Source organism: Pseudophryne corroboree, chromosome 1 (assembly GCF_028390025.1).
Source record: "Pseudophryne corroboree isolate aPseCor3 chromosome 1, aPseCor3.hap2, whole genome shotgun sequence".
NCBI classification, from domain to species: Eukaryota; Metazoa; Chordata; class Amphibia; order Anura; family Myobatrachidae; genus Pseudophryne; species Pseudophryne corroboree.
In genome coordinates this window covers 371,580,809-371,597,990 of record NC_086444.1, presented here as the reverse complement: position 1 = coordinate 371,597,990, position 17,182 = coordinate 371,580,809, and the positions used below count along the sequence as shown (strand labels likewise).

The 17,182-nt window shown below is 48.7% G+C and overlaps 1 protein-coding gene across 6 annotated transcripts in view; it reads left to right on the top strand.

Annotated features, from left to right (window-relative positions):
* Positions 1 to 17,182, top strand: part of DEPDC5 (DEP domain containing 5, GATOR1 subcomplex subunit) — a 358,748-nt gene that overhangs the window by 254,126 nt on the left and 87,440 nt on the right. For all 6 annotated transcript variants that reach the window (XM_063913059.1, XM_063913056.1, XM_063913058.1 and 3 more), the window contains exons 27-28: positions 11,235 to 11,395; positions 11,487 to 11,604. In XM_063913059.1, coding sequence (XP_063769129.1) covers positions 11,235 to 11,395; positions 11,487 to 11,604 — 279 coding nt within the window. The remainder of the gene's footprint in view (positions 1 to 11,234; positions 11,396 to 11,486; positions 11,605 to 17,182) is intronic.

The window sequence follows — 17,182 nt, the reverse complement described above, 5'->3', positions numbered from 1 at the left end:
AAGTTTGCCAGGATTGCCAGGATGTTATGCAGATTTTGCGGACGTGTTCTCCAAAAGAGTTACAGAGGTACTACCTCCCCATCGCCCCTATGACTGTGCCATTGATTTGTTGCCGAATGCTAAGCTTCCCAAGAGCAGGTTGTACTCCCTGTCACGTCCTGAGACTCAGGCTATGGCAGAGTACATTCAGGAGAACTTGGCTAAGGGATTTATCAGACCTTCACAGTCTCCAGTTGGGTCGGGGTTCTTCTTCGTGGGTAAAAAGGACGGTTCGTTGCGACCCTGCATCGACTTCAGGGAATTGAACTGTATCACGATTAAAAACTCATACCCACTGCCTCTCATTTCGGTCTTGTTTGACCAGCTTCGTACTGCCACCATTTTTTCTAAGATTGACCTACGCGGTGCGTACAATCTAATCCGAATTAGAGAGGGGGATGAATGGAAGACTGCCTTTAATACCCACTCAGGGCATTATGAATATTTGGTGATGCCTTTTGGGCTCTGTAATGCCCCGGCAGTCTTCCAGGACTTCATGAACGATGTGCTCAGGGAATATTTGGATAGATTCTTAGTTGTATACTTAGATGACATCCTAATCTTCTCCCATTCCCTGGAGGAACATCGGAAGCATGTACGCTTAGTCCTCCAGAAACTCAGAGACCACCGGCTTGGGGCGAAGCTGGAGAAGTGCGAATTTGAAGTTCAGCAAATCGCATTTCTAGGATATATTATCTCCCCAGAAGGTTTCCAAATGGAGGGTTCCAAGGTACAGGCAGTCCTGGATTGGGTGCAGCCCACTAGTTTGAAGGCGCTTCACGTTTTCTGGGCTTTGCGAATTTTTATAGGCGATTTATCGCTGGATTTTCGTCTATAGTGGCGCCCTTGGTGGCACTCACTAAGAAAGGGGCGGATGTTGCTCACTGGTCTTGTGAGGCCAAAGCGGCTTTTGCCCGTCTCAAAAGGGCATTTGTCTCGGCCAAGGTGCTGCGACACCCAGATCCAGAGCGTCCTTTTGTGGTGGAGGTGGATGCCTCGGAGATGGGTATTGGGGCAGTGCTTTCTCAGATGGGGGTGTCTGATAATCGCCTTCATCCCTGTGCTTACTTTTCCCGTAAATTTTCGCCTGCCGAGATGAATTTTGACGTGGGTAACCGGGAATTGTTGGCTATTAAGGATGCACTCGAGGAGTGGAGACACTGGCTTGAGGGGGCTAAGTTTGTGGTCTCAATTCTCACCGACCATAAGAATTTGGCATATTTAGAGTCTGCGAAGCGCCTCAATGCCAGGCAGACACGATGGGCTTTGTTTTTTGCTTGCTTTAATTTTTTGATAACATATCGCCCTGGGTCAAAAAACATCAAGGCTGATGCGCTCTCGCTGAGTTTTGCTCCAATCCAGGAGACCACCGAGGAGCCATTGCCCATTGTGTCCCCATCATGTATTAAAGTGGGCATTACCCAGGACCTCTTGTCATTAGTCCTTAGAGCACAGGAGCAGGCTCCTCCAGACCTTCCGGTAGGTCTTTTGTTTGTGCCTCCTAGGTTAAGACAGCGAGTGTTCCTGGAATTCCATGCCAAGAAGTCGGCAGGTCACCCGGGTATTGCCAGAACTCGGGAGTTGCTATCTAGGGCGGTGTGGTGGCCCTCGGTGGCAAGGGATGTGGATCAGTGGGTTCGGGCATGTGACATCTGTGCCCGAAATAAGACTCCTAGAGGGGTTCCTGTTGGCCCATTACATCCACTCTCTATTCCATCTAAGCCATGGACCCACATTTCAATGGATTTTGTGGTGGACTTGCCCAAATCCTCGGGGATGACAGCCATCTGGGTTGTCGTTGACAGGTTTTCGAAGATGGCGCACTTCGTTCCATTGGTTGGGCTGCCATCGGCCAGACGCCTGTCTGAATTATTTATGCTGCATGTTGTGCGCCTCCACGGGTTGCCACTTGATGTGGTCTCTGACCGCGGATCCCAGTTTGTGGCCAAATTCTGGAGGGCATTTTGTTCCGATCTCCAGATTTCTGTCAGCTTGTCGTCAGGCTACCATCCGCAGTCTAATGGGCAGACTGAAAGGGTGAACCAGTCCTTGGAGCAGTTCCTGAGGTGTTATGTCTCCAAGTGTCAGACTGACTGGGTGGCTCATCTGTCCATGGCGGAGTTTGCCTATAAACAACGCGGCTCATTCTGCTACAGGGATCTCTCCCTTCCTTTGTGTGTATGGGCATCATCCTAAGGCCAATTCTTTTGACCCCCTGGACTCCACGCCTGGTGGTTCCTCTGTGGTTTCGGTCCTTAGAGGTATTTGAAGGAAAGTGAAGAAAGCCCTTGTGTCTGTGTCATTAGTGACCAAAAGGGTTTTTGATAAGCGGAAAAGACCCTGCAGCTTCAAATTAGGAGACTTCGTCTGGTTGTCTACCAAGAATTTGAAGTTGAGACAGCCATCTCATAAGTTAGGCCCCCGGTTCATCGGTCCTTATAAGATCACTAGGGTTATCAATCCAGTGGCATTTCAGTTAGATCTACCCCGTTCTTTGGGTATCAATAAAACATTTCATTGTTCCCTTTTAAAACGGGCGATTAGTAATCCTTCTTCCAGTGGAAGACCTTCCCCTCTTCTGATACGTGGCCAGAGGGAGTTTGTTGTTGAAAGGATTCTTGACTCCAAGATGGTTCGGGGTCGGCTGTCATTTTTGGTGCACTGGAAGGGGTATGGCCCGGAGGAGCGGTCGTGGGTGCGCAGTTGTGATCTTCATGCCCCCAGACTGTTACGCTCTTTCTTCTCGCAGTTCCCCGATAAACCCGGTGGTAGGGGTTCTTTGACCCCTCGTCAGAGGGGGGGTACTGTTAGGGTCTCCTGCTCTGTGCTGCCACGTCGTCATGGCAACCGGGAGACAAGTGCTAGCGGAGTAACCTGAGCGTAGCTGATACTCCGGTTCGGGTCTTTTGCTGTGCAGTGGTTACAGGCTCTGTGCACGGCAGGGGATCCGGTGCTGGTTTTTGTGCTCACAGTCTGTGAGGTCTGAGTGGGGCGTGGACAGCACCTGCTATATAAACCCTCTTCTCAGGTTAGGCAGATGCTGCTGAATCTTTGTTGGTTAGTCAGTTCCTGAAAGCTAGCTAGTACTGTGTAAACTTTGTATTTGTTTGTTGCTTACTGCAAATAGGCCTTGGGATTTGGTATTACACTCTGCCAATCCAGACCTAGCAGTAAGACTGGAGTCAGTCGTTTAACCTGCTGGGGTTCTTTTGCTACTCTGTGAACCTAGCAAGTTTGCGGCTGTATTCTCAGACTTGCCTGCCAAAATCCTTTCTCACTGTGCAAGGTGTTCAGGTGTCAGTTTAGTGGCAGTAAGCTGAACAAGTGCACTGCAAGTGAGGACTAGGATTGTGGAGACTCTCCTTGTGTCTATTATTCCATCTCTGACCAAGGAGTTTACTGCCACACCCGTTGGTAACCCTTTAGGGTTTTGCTGTTGCCCTTAGCAACAGCATTTCGGGTTCTCTACGTATTAAATCACTACATCTTGCTTCTTTCCATCTGAGCATTCCTAATACTAGGGAGACACCCAGTTTCTTAGTCTTTGGGCTTCTCTGTTCACTTTGTGTTTATTTTGTTACCCTATCACCTTCTGTGTATGTAATGTCATATTCCCCAGTCTGTCTGTGAGTTCATTTGTTTTGCATCCCTCACCGTTCAGACACCAGTACATTCCTGCTGGCACTGGTGTGCATAACAGCGATCTACAATGCTCTGCTTCAGGCCTTTCCTCTGCTCAGGGATCAAGCGATCCAGGTACAGTCGGACACCGCCACAGCGGTGGCGTACATCAATCGACAAGGAGGGACAAAAGCAGAGTCTGCATGCGAGAGGTGTCACGGATACTCCTCTGGGCGGAAAGAAATGCAAGAGTTCTGTCAGCAATCTTCATTCCGGGTGTGGACAACTGGTAAGCGGACTTCCTGAGTCGTCACGATCTCCACCCGGGGGAGTGGGATTTCTACCAGCAGGTGTTCCAGCAGGTCATCAACAGGTGGGGCTGCCCGCAGATAGACATGTTGGCTTCTCGTCTGAACAAGAAACTTCCCTGGTATTGCTCGCGAACCAGGGACCCTTGGGCGAGAGCAGTGGATGTACTGGCGTCGCCTTTTCCTTCAGTCCCCCTGGTTTGAACCTCTGATGACGGTAGAAGACAAGTACCTCACGTGGAAAACAGTGATGTTACTGGCCCTGGCTTCTGTTCGACGTGTCTCAGAATTGGGGGCATTGTCGTGTAAAAGTCCGTACTTGGGGGGTAATTCCAAGTTGATCGCAGCAGGAATTTTGATAGCAGTTGGGCAAAACCATGTGCACTGCAGGGGGGCAGATATAACATGTGTAGAGAGAGTTAGATTTGGGTGTGGTGTGTTCAATCTGCAATCTAATTTGCAGTGTAAAAATTAAACAGCCAGTATTTACCCTGCACAGAAACAAAATAACCCACCCAAATCTAACTCTCTCTGCAAATGTTATATCTGCCCCCCTGGAGTGCACATGGTTTTGCCCAACTGCTAAAAAATTTCCTGCTACGATCAACTTGGAATTACCCCCTTGGTCTTTTATGAGGACAGAGCGGAGCTCCGGACTAGGCAGCAGTTCCTGCCAAAGGTTGTCTCTGCGTTTCACTTGAATTAACCTATTGTGATTCCGTCCGGTTCGGGCGCATCTGCTCCTCCAGAGGCGTTGGATGCTGTGCGAGCCTTGAAGATCTATGTCAAGAGAATGGCTCGGATCAGAAAGACGGATTCTTTGTTTGTGGTCTATGATGCACAGAAAAAGGGTTGTCCTGCTTCAAAGCAGTCCATTGTTCGTTGGATTAGGCTTACTATTCATCAGGCCTATGTGTCGGCAGCCTTACCTGTTCCTAAGTCTCTGAAGGCCCACTCTACAAGATCGGTGGGGTCTTCCTGGGCGGCTGCCCGTGGAGTCTCGGCCTTACAACTTTGCCGAGCTGCTACCTGGTCAGGGAAGAACATTTTTGTGAAGTTCAACAAGTTTGATACCCTGGCCAAAGAGGATACCCAGTTTGGGCAGGCGGTGCTGCAGCAGTCTCCGCACACTCATGCCCGTTCTGGAAGCTTTGGGACGTCCACATCGTACTAGATTGCCCAATATCCCTTATGGATGCTAGAGAAAATAGGATTTTAATTACCTACCGGTAAATCCTTTTCTCGTAGTCCATAAGGGGCGCCCGCCTCAGTGCGTTGACTTTTCTGCAGGTTCTTGTTATGTGGTTACCTGTTCAGAGGTTGCTGTTGTTGTTACCAGCCGTTGCTGGTTGTTATATGTTAGTGGTGTGCTGGTCTGTGAATCTCACCACTCTTTGTTATCATATTTCCTTCTCTCATATATGTCCTTTCTCCTTCGGGCACGTTTATACCTATAACTGCCTGTGGGAGGGGGCATAGAGGGGAGGAAGAAATGTAAAGTGCACTGGCTCCTTTGGACCCCATCTATACCCCATCGTACCAGATTCCCCAATATCCCTTATGGACTACGAGAAAAGGATTTACAGGTAGGTAATTAAAATCATGTTTTCTTTTATATACAGTGAAAGCTTTTTAAGTATGGGCACTGACACTTCCAGAGCTTTGTCAGCACATTTGCTCCACCTGAATTCAGATAGAAGAGGTATATAATCAGCTCTCAGGGGCACTTCTGTGCCCTTTACCTATGAGATCTGTTTGTGGCACTCTTGCAGTGCACCCTCCAGGTTTATCAGTACCCATTAAGTGCTACTGGGAGAGCTTTCATTACTGGAGGTAAGCTTAAGACTGCCGTGCCATCCCGTACACAACAGTCTGGAAGGCTAAGTTAGAATGCTTTTCTTCTTCGGGTTCCATAGGGCTCTACAGGAATAACATTGGGGTTATAGGTGGTAGAATCAGCTCCTGGGCACCATACAGTTAAACCTTTCAGATATCCCAGGATGCCTTGGTTCCTCTCCCTATAACCCCGCCCCCTGCCCAGGCTGGTCAGTTTTTTGTATAGTGCAGCAGGAAGCTGGATAAAGCCTTTTATTTTTTAAGTAATTTTTTTTTTTCCAGTTTTTTACACTGATTCTGCCACTGCTGGATATATACAGGCTCCAACACTCCCTGCCAGCACCGAAACTCCCGCACGGCCTCTGCCAAGATGGATACTTGTAGCGGGGCCCACACCAAGCAATTAGCACTGCTGCTGCTGGCAACTCCCGGACTGCGTGGCCGGCCATCGGGGAGCAGGTAAGAGGGTCCCGGTCTCCTGGGAGACGGGCGCTGGCACTGGCTGTAGACACTGGCGCCGACCAGGGACTCCACTAAACCACCAGAGCATATGGGAGCACAGGAAATATTTATTAAGGGCCCCCCCAGAACCGGTGGTTGAAACGCCAGCAAAGGGAAGGGAGTGCCAGCCTGTAGCCCCTCCTGCAGCTTTGGGCGCCAGTCTACCATGGACTTCCCGCCATTTAGCCACACTCTCCTTCCCTCAGAGACTCCGGTAGCCATACCAGTGCAAGCAAGCCAGGTCTCCGGGAACGCTGGGTTCAGTCTCCCTGTAAAAACGTCTCCAAGGAGCCAGGTTTTTACATCACTTATATCCTACCTGCTGACAAACAAAGCTGAGTAGTTGATATAGTGCTCATTGCAGTTTATATCATTGTATTTCTCTGCATTGTATGTGACTTGTGCTAGTTTCTGCTGTCTGGTTTTTCTCCTTATTTCAGCTTACTATATAATATCTGTCCCTGGGGTAAATTTACTAAGATTAGGGAGTTCTATTTAAGATGGTATGTTGTCCATAGTTACCAATCAGATTCCAGCTATTAACTTCTAGAAGGTGCTAGATAAATGAGAAATAGAATCTGATTAATTGCTATCGGCAACATCCCTTCTTAAATAGAACTCCCATCTTAGTAAATTTACCCCCCTGTCTCTTTCTCTGTCTTGCGACCAGAATTCTGTCTGGGTACCTCTTTACACAGTTTCAGCGTTACTGCTGAACGTTGTCACATACTATAGCAGGCGACCACACCCTTGTTGTATACTATTGTGTGTGTGGGTGACTCTATCATTGCAGCTATGTCTAGCAAAGCAAGACGTCGCAAGAAGCCTAACACCTCAGTATTACAGTAATGTAGATTGTGTTCTGCAGGTTTAACTACACAGGATGTAGTTCAGGATGGGCTCTGTGTAAACTGCTTTGCACCTCCTGGTCAGTCAACATCCCCAGCACTTACTCAAGAACCCCCATGGGCTTCTTTCACTCAGTTACTGGGTACCTTAGTGGATCGGTTGACACCCCCTATGGGACTCCCTATGTTAGCACTGCCTAATATAGTCCATGTGGTTAACCCACCTTGGGTGTATACACTGAATAGTACAGTTCTGAGCTTATCCCAAACGTCCCTAGCTTTATAGAGAATGTTACCGTGGACTAAACTGTCCTCTAGGTCCACTACTCGGACTCCTTGCTCTCAGTCTACTGCTATAGCATACTCAAATGAGTCCTCGGCTGACGAAGGGGAGGACACACAGGGGTATATTCAATAAGAGTCAGATCTATTCTGACATGCATTTGTCGGAATGGATCTGACAACCCCTATTCAATAGAGTTGCCAAATCCGGCTGTCGGATTTGAGCCTAATCCGACTGTCGGATTTGGCCGGTGTCGGTGCGGCTGTCAGCAGCTCTCCGTGTCTGAGAACACAGGAAGTTGCTGGAACCGCACATCATGGCCACCCAGTGCTGCGCTGCAAGGAGAGAGGTGCCTGGCTGGGGGGACGGCCGTCAAGGTACCACACAGCCCCGCTCCCCATAGCCCGCCGCACCGCTCCCCATAGCCCGCGCATCGCTCCCTGTCTCCTCACCTCAATCCGACTTTTTTAAAGTCAGATTGAGACTGTCGGAAAGGGGGCCAAAACCTGTCGGATTTGGCCCCGTTTCCGACAGAAGCACGCGGATTGGCGCCTACTCCACCAATCCACGTGTTTTCCGACAAGTCGGGAATTCCCGACTTGTCTGAAAAAAACTGCCCATATTTAAGAGGTCGGATCCCCTTCCGACGGCAGCTTCCGACAGCTATTGAATACATCCCACGGTCTGTCACTGATTTCTACATTCTTGCAGAGGATTCCTCCAGCACAGTGGAGGTGGCTACTTTAATTGAGGCTATTAAGCACATCCTTCAACTCACTGAGGATGAGCCAGTTGCTAAGAAAACAGATGTTTATAAGATACAAAAGATAATTAAGTCTGAATTCCCTCATTCAGATTATCTAATGGAAATTAGACAGGAACTCTGGAAAACTCCGGGTAAGAATTTTCCTGTGTCTAAGCGCTTTGCTTCCCATTGCCCTATCCCTGCAGAGAATTGTGCTAAGAGGGAGGCTCCCTGTTCGGTAAACGCACATATTGCACGTCTACCTGTCACTACTTTTTCCTCACTGAAAGAGGCCACCGATAAGACGCATTGAAAATTCTCTCTCACCGGTGCTGTAAACAGACCGACCGTGGCTGACTCCTGGGCTGCTAAAGCCATTGAATTATGGTTACAGGCCTTAGAGGACGAATTGCCCTTAGATAAATCTGAGGACTACATGTCATATTTGGCTCTTATGCGGCAAGCAGCTTCTTACATACGTGAGGCCCTATCTGATGCCAGAATAATCACTACTGCAATCAGGCCGACACACCGGGGAGGATGGGTCACACCGACCCATCCTCAACCTCAAATCTCTCAGCAGATTTGTCAAGGTGCCCAAATTCAGCATGGAGACCCTTCGATCCATAGTTCTTGCTATGGAGCCGGTGGACTTTATGGTATCCCTGGATATACAGGATGTGTATCTGCATATCCCTATTGCTCACTCGCATCAGCAATACCTACGTTTTGCTATAGGCAACCAACACTATCAATTCAGGGCACTGCCGTTTGGACTGTCTACAGCACCCAGAATTGTTACCAAAGTTATGGCAGTCATGGCAGCATGGCTGCGTCGTCAGGGAGTCAGAATACTTACCTATCTGGACGACTTACTGTTTCTAGCTACTTCACCAGAAGTTTTGCACAGCCATCTTCAACTCACGATGATCTTCCATCAGACACAAAGATGGCTCATCAATTGGAAAAAGTCCTTTGTCACACCATCCCAGCAGATGTTATACTTTGGAGCCCTATTGGACTGTGCGAGACAGAGTTTCTTTCTGCCAGCAGACAAAATCTCCAAGCGGCAGGACAAGGTTCAGTGTCCATTTACTCAACCATGCCGGTCCTCGTACTGATGGTCTCAACCTTCGACATGGTATAGTATGCTCCGTTTCATTCTCGTCCTCTACAGCATCTGATTCTGGTCAAGTGGAAGGTCAAACCTCATCTGATCAGTACTCAAATTATGACTCTGGAGGTTCCCCAGTCAGTCACTTGGTGGCTCCATACAGAACACCTAGACAAAGGATGGCTCTTTTGGATTCCGGACTGGGTACTCCTAACCACGGATTCCAGCCTTCGTAGTTAGGGGGGCAGTGACCGAACAGCACTCATTTCAGGGGCGTTGGACGTAGATGGAGTCCCGTCTCCCAATCAATGTCCTGGAACTGCGGGCTGTCTACAAAGCCTTAACTCTGGTGCAAAATGTCCTTCACGGTAGACCTGTTCATGTGGCATATCTCAATCACCAAGGCGGCACTCGCAGCCACAGGGCGATGCAAGAAGTGGCCCGCATTCTCAGGTGGGCAGAACGTCACCTTACAGCCATCTCAGCCGTCTACATTCCAGGGACGCTCAACTGGGAAGCAGACTTCCGCAGTCGCCAGGATGTTCACGCGGGAGAATAGTCCCTTCATCCAGAAGTCTTCCAAGTTCCCAGATGTCGACCTCATGGCCTCACGCCACAACGTTCCGGTATATAGATCCCGATCCCGGGATCTGCAGGCAGCGTTTGTGGGCGCTTTCTCCCATCAAGTGGACCTTCGGTCTCATGTACGTCTTCTATGGGTTCTATGGAAACTCAAACAGGAAGGAGGCAACCTCATTGTAGTAGCCCCAGCATGACCCAGACGCCATTGGTTCTGAGACCCGCAAGGCTTCTCGGTGGGAGTTCCTCTTCCACTACGTCAAGACCTCCTGCCTCAGGGTCCGTTCTGTACACGGATCTACCATGCCTGTCTTTAATGGCGTGACGCTTGAGTCTTCCATATTAAGGGCAACAGGTTTTTCTCGTCCTGTCATGCAAACCATGCTTAAGGCTCAAAAGGCAGCCTCTGCCCGCATCTACTACCGGGTATGGCATACCTACTTCCAGTGTTGCGCTTCCAAGCTCTATGACCCTGCAGTTTTTCGGATTTCCAGAATTCTCGCCTTTCAAAAAAGGTGATTGAACCTTGGCCTTTGCCTGGCTTCCCTCAAAGTGTATTTTTCTGCTTTATCTGTCTGGTTTCAATGCAGGATTGCGCTGCTTCCGGATGTTCGCACCTTCTTTCAGGGCGTTATCCGAGTACAGCCTCCCTACGTCACTCCAATGGCTCCATGGTTCTCAATGGCCTTCAACAGGCCACTTTTGAACCTTTTGAATCAGTAAATATCAAATGGTTAACTGCAAAGACTTTGCTCCTTCTGGCCATTTCATCTGCCAGACGGGTGTCTGATTTTGGAGCTCTCTCCTGTCGCCCTCCTTTCCTGATTTTTCATCCGGACAGGGTTGTCCTTTATACTAGACCGGGTTACCTACCTAAGGTGGTTTCGTGTTTCCACATAAATGAGGACATTGTGGTTACAGCCCTGATGCACCTGGCCTCTCTGGGTTTTGCGTTTTTGGTCACTGGTTCCCTTCTCCTGTCTGTGAGACTGTGTTCTTATGTGTACCATGTCTTCCTTCTCTTTTCATCATCTTCCTGCTTTGGGCTTGTTACCAAAACTGGCCTGCCTGGGTAGGGGCGGGGTTATAGGGAAAGGGACTGAAGCATCCTGGGATATCACCTATAACCCGAATGTTATCCCTGTGGACCCTATGGACCGCGAAGAAAGAGAGTTAACAAATGTAAGTCTACCATAACTCTCCTTTTCCTAGTACGTGTGGGAATTGAGAGAGGGTGGACCTAGGGCTGAGTTTTAAAAGCACTGCTAAGAATGTATAACTAAAAGAAGTTACAGCTATTTCAAGCACCAGTTATGTGTATAATTATTAGGAGATATGAATTGTATTCACTGTTCCACAGGCGTGATGAGGATGGCGCTCAGATGACAGCACAGCAAGTGTTTGACGAATTTATATGCCAGCGTCTCATGCAGGGCTATCAAATTATTGTTCAGCCAAAACAACCGAAAGCTAGCTCCTCCGCTCCACCTCCACTCAGCAGCAGTCCCCTCTATAGACGAGGTATATATCCTTTTTTTATCAGTTTGTTTCCTGCTTTGAGATGTCTAAATATAAAATAACATTAGCTTTAATTTATGATGTCATTATTTAGGACTGGTATACTGTAAGCGTCCAGAAGAAGAAAATCAGTATTGGCTTAGTATGGGTCGGACATTTCACAAGGTGACCTGCAAAGACAAGATAATCACAGTTACAAGATATTTGCCAAAGTAAGTGAGAATGATCTGACTTGTGTTTAAATAACAAGATTTGTAAAAGTGTACCAAATACAGTTATAGGGTAGTAGTACATTTGTTGCTCAGAGAGGGATGTAGTAACCATGTCAGTATTCTGCACAGACAGGCAGTGTAGGGTTAGGGTTATGCTTCGGGAGAGGAAGGCTAGGATTAGGGTAGGCATTAGCGTATTTATAATGGGTGCAGTATGCGTGGTGCACACGGGGTCCAGTGGGACACACCCTGCACCCATTTTGTTTTCAGTACTTACCCTCTGGAGTCCCACGTTGGCAGCAGCAGCGCTGCAGAAATCACTGGGAAAATTGTGCCCATTTTCCCGGCATCTTGCGTAGGAAAATCATTAAGAAAATGGCCACTTCACCATTTTCTCAGAGACCTGCGCATGCGCACTAGACTCTGGGACAGTGATAGGGTACCTTAGTGTCCAAAGTCCATTTCTGATTTGTGCATGACGCCCTGCCTTTGCAGCCAGACTGTGAAGGCAGGCGCAGTTCTGCCTTTTTTTTTAATCGGAGTGGATTCGTGTGACGTCACACAGCTGTCCCGATAACGCTCCGGGCACACCTCAGTTTTTTTAAGGAACGCCCATAACTCCTCAAACCCGACCACACATCGCCCTTAGCTGTCAATCATACTGTGGTTGCATCCTTCCGGATGCCGCCGATGCGCGTGCACAGTACAGCATGGGTCGGGAATATTACGAATGCAATGCATCTCCAACCATTGCAGAATAAGGTCCAAAGTCACGCAGGATCCACCAGAAGTCCATCTGCTGTTATTGTCGGATCCAGAAGACAACTCTGTAGCCTCCAAACCTGCAAAGTCACCTCTAGACCACCAGATATGTTTTGTCGCCATTTACTTGTTGATCGTGATGAATGCCGACATTAAAACCATATTGACATGATAATTGTCAACAAAATATACCACAGCCTTCAGAGATGCTGGCTTTGGTACTGTGTAGAATGAATGGGGAGCACTTATAATATGGAGATCACAGCTAGGCAGTTTTTTTAGTTACATGATTATGTGCAATATATACAGTCCAGATATGTTGAAGTAAACATTAGTGTAATGTTTCATGTTTCTCTTGCGTCCTAGAGGATGCTGGGGTCCACATTAGTACCATGGGGTATAGACGGGTCCCTTGGGAGCCATGGGCACTTTAAGAGTTTAACAGTGTGGTCTGGCTCCTCCCTGTATGCCCCTCCTACCAGACTAAGTCTAGAAACTGTGCCCGAGGAGACGGACATACTTCGAGAGAACTCTGGGGCAGATGTATTAACCTGGAGATTGGCACCAGCCAATCAGATCCTAACTGTTAATTTACATATTGGAGCTGAGTGGCTGGTGCCTTTATCACCTTGCACATATCACTGGTTTATTACTTCCTTATGCCTTCTCCAGGTTAATACATCTGCCCCTCTGTATCTTGTGCTGCAGAATGTGTATCTTCTCCTGAAGAGTCTATTCCATGTACTCAGGACTGTAATATACTGTCTCAGCCTTCTGAATTCGAACCCCCATGGGTGGATTCTATTAGGGAAATGATATCCCAGATTTCATCTCGGATAGCTCACAATGAGACTGAAACACAGGTTTTGAGAAAGTCTGTTGAGGTTTTGTCATATTCAGCTCCCATTACCACTTCAAGGACCCCAATTGTTTACCCTAAGAAGCGTGCTCTTGCCCAGATAATGTAAGCTGACATGGATACCGACTCTGATACAGGGGACGGTGATGGGGATATGCAGGGGGGTGATGCATCCCTTGCTAATGATTGAGGCTATTAGGGACATTTTACACATTACTGATCAGGTACCTGAGCAAGTAGAGGAGGCTTACTTTACTGACAATAAGAAATCCACCCTTACTTTCCCTGCGTCTAAGGAATTAAACGCATTGTTTGAAAAATCCTGGGAAAACCCAGAGAAAAAATTTCCGATCCCAAAAAGGGTTCTCATTACTTTTCCTTTCCCTGAGGAGGACAGGAAAAAGTGGGAAATCCCACCTTTAGTAGATGCTTCTGTGTCTAGGTTGTCAAAAAAAGTGGCTTTACCTGGGTCCACCGCTTTAAGAGAGAGGGCTGACCGTAAGATTGAGACTACACTCAAATCATTATACACAGCTACTGGCGTAGCTTTAAGACCCACTATTGCTTGTGCGTGGATTTCTAAAGCCCTAGTAAAGTGGTCAGGCACATTACTAGAGGAATTAGATCTTATGGATAGAAGTGACATTGAATTGTTCTTACATCACATACAGGACTCTGCAGGTTTCATGGTGGAGGCCATGAAGGACCTTGGCCATCTTAATGCAAGGGCTTCTTCCATGGCTGTCTCAGCACGCATGGAACTCTGGCTGCACCAATGGTCTGCGGATGCGGAATCCAAAAAGAGTGTGTAGAGCCTACCCTTCACAGGTCGGGCTCTGTTTGGGGAAGCGTTAGATGCGTGGATCTCCTCAGCAACACCGCCTACTAGGAAATCTTATACTACGTCTACAATGCAGTCCTTTCGGACCTCGAAATTAAAAAAACCCGCTTCCACTTTTTTTAGAGGAGGTCGGGGGAAATCCAGAAAACCTGCACCAACAGGTCCCCAGGAACAGAAACCTGGTTCTGCTTCCTAAAAATCCTCGGTATGACGGTGGACCTCCCAGCCTGGAGATCGGGCAGGTGGGAGCAAGATTAAGAAATTTCAGTCATGTCTGGGCGTCATCAGGCCTAGACCCCTGGGTACAGACTGGAGTTTCAAGAACTCCCACCTCACAGGTTCTTCAAATCAGGCTTACCAGCTTTGCTGACAGAAAGTGCTATCCTACAGGAAGCCATTTAATAATTGCTAAAGTCAAATGTCTTTGTTCCAGTTCCACCTCACCTAGCAAACAAGGGTTATTACTCAAACCTGTTTGTGGTACCGAAACCGGATGGTTCAGTCAGGCCAATATTGAACCTAAAGCCGTTGAACCTTTATTTGAGGGAATTCAAATTCAAGATGGAGTCTCTGAGAGTGGTGATCTCAGGTCTGGAGGAGGGGGAATTTCTAGTATCCCTGGATATCAAGGATGTGTACCTTCACATTCTGATCTGGCCGCCTCACCAGGCTTATCCAAGATTTGCACTGCTGTACTGTCACTATCAGTTCCAGGCATTGCGTTTGGACTCTCAACGGCACTGAGGGCATTCACCAAGGTCATGGCGGAGATGATGCTATCCACCGCAAGCAGGGTGTGAGTGTGAGCTGATAAAAGCGTCTTCCAGGGACAAGCTTTTGCACAGCATTGCTCTCTCAACTCACCTACTCCAGGATCATGGACGGATCCTAAATCTTCCAAAGCCGCATCTGGTACCGACAAGGAGACTGTCCTTCCTTGGGATGATCCTCGGCACGGAAGTACAGAGGTTGTTTCTGCCAGAGGAGAAAGCGTTGGTGATACAAACAATGGTCCGGGATGTCCTGAAGCCAGCCTGGGTATCGGTTCATCAGTGCATTCGCCTTCTGGGGAAGATGGTTGCCTCCTACGAGGCTCTACAGTACGGAAGATTTCATGCACGGTCTTTCCAACTGGATCTCTTGAACAAATGGTCGGGATCTCATCTTCACATGCACCAGAGGATTCGTCTGTCACCGAAAGCCAGAATCTCGTTCCTCTGGTGGCTGCAAACACCTACTAAAGGGCCGCAGGTTCGGGATTCAGAATTGGATCCTCCTAACCACGGATGAAAGTCTCAGAGGTTGAGGAGCAGTCACCCAAGGGGAAAACTTCCATGGAAGGTGGTCAAGTCTGGAATCCATCCTTCCAATAAACATTCTGGAACAAAGGGCCGTGTACGACGGTCTTCTACAAGCGGCACATCTTCTGAAAGATCAGGCCATTCAGGTTCAGTCGGACAATGTAACGACTGTGGCCTACATAAACCGACAAGGTGGAACGAAGAGCAGAGCTGCAATGTCAGAGGTAACAAGAATCATCCTCTGGGCGGAAAAGCACGTGGTGGCGCTGTCAGCAATCTTCATTCCGGGTGTGAACAACTGGGAAGCGGACTCCCTCAGCAGACACGATCTCCATCCAGGAGAGTGGGGCCTCCACCCAGAAGTGTTCGCAGAGGTGACAAGTCTCTGGGGCATACCTGAAATAGAGATGATGGCAAGACAAGAAGCTTCGGAGGTACTGTTCCAGGTCGAGAGACCCACAAGCAGTGGCGGTGGACGCCCTTGTAATTCCGTGGGTGTTCCAGTAGGTGTATGTGTTCCCTCCACTTCCACTCATCCCAAGGATTCTCAGACTAATCAAAAAAACAAGAGTTCAGGCGATCCTCATTGCTCCGGACTGGCCAAGAAGGGCTTGGTACGCGGATCTTCTGGAGTTACTGCTGGAAGATCCGAGGCCTCTTCGGGAGGACCTTCTGCAACAGGGGCCGTTCGCTTATCGGGGTTCATTCCGACCCGAACGCTCGCTGCAGTTTGTCACAGTGCAGCGATCCGGTCGGGACTGCGCAGCGGTCCGCGGCGGCTGCGTGCCGTCACACTCAGCCGCTGCGGGCCGGGGAGCGACGAGTTGCTCCTGGCCAGCACGCTAAAGCTGCGCTGGCCGGGAGCTACTCTCAAAGTGCAACGGCATCGCGCGGGGGGGGGGGGGGGGCGGCACTGACATGCAGGGCGGACTAGCCCTGTGCTGGGCGTCCCCCAGTATGTCTGTGTTGATGTCAAGTTTCTTACTTGGAAGGTGGTCACACTATTGGCATTGGCATCTGCTAGACAAGTGTCGTAATTGGGGGCATTGTCCTGCAAGAGCCCCTACTTGATTTTCCATGAAGATAGAGCTGAGCTCAGGACACGTGAGCAATTTCTTCCGAAGGTTGTGTCGGCTTTTCATATCAACCAACCTATTGTGGTGCCAGTGGCTACTGACTCCTCAATTACTTCAAAATCCTTGGATGTTGTAAGTGCTTTGAAGATTTATGTTGGACGCTCTGTATGTCCTTTATGATCCCAACAAAGTTGGGTGCCCTGCTTCTAAGCAGACGATTTCTCGCTGGATCAGGTTTACTATCCAGCATGCTTATTCTACGGCAGGCTTGCCGTGTCTGAAATCTGTTAAGGCCCACTCTACTCGTAAAGTGGGTTCTTCCTGGGCGGCTGCCCGGGGTGTCTCGGCTTTACAACTTTGCCGAGCGGCTACTTGGTCAGGATCGAACACGTTTGCTAAGTTCTACAAGTCGATACTTTGGCCTCTGAGGACCTAAAGTTTGGTCAATCGGTTCTGCAGGAGCCTCCGCGCTCTCCCTCCCGTACTGGGAGCTTTGGTACATCCCCATGGTACTAATGTGGACCCCAGCATCCTCTAGGGCTTAAGAGAAAATAGGATTTTAATTACCTACCGGTAAATCCTTTTCTCGTAGTCCGTAGAGGATGCTGGGCGCTTGCCCAGCGCTTCGTTTTCCTGCATTTGTTACTTAGTTAAGTACTGTATTGTTACTTGGTTAAGTACTGCATTGTTACTTGGTTAAGTACTGTTGTTCAGCCGTTGCTGGATTGTTTCAAGCTGG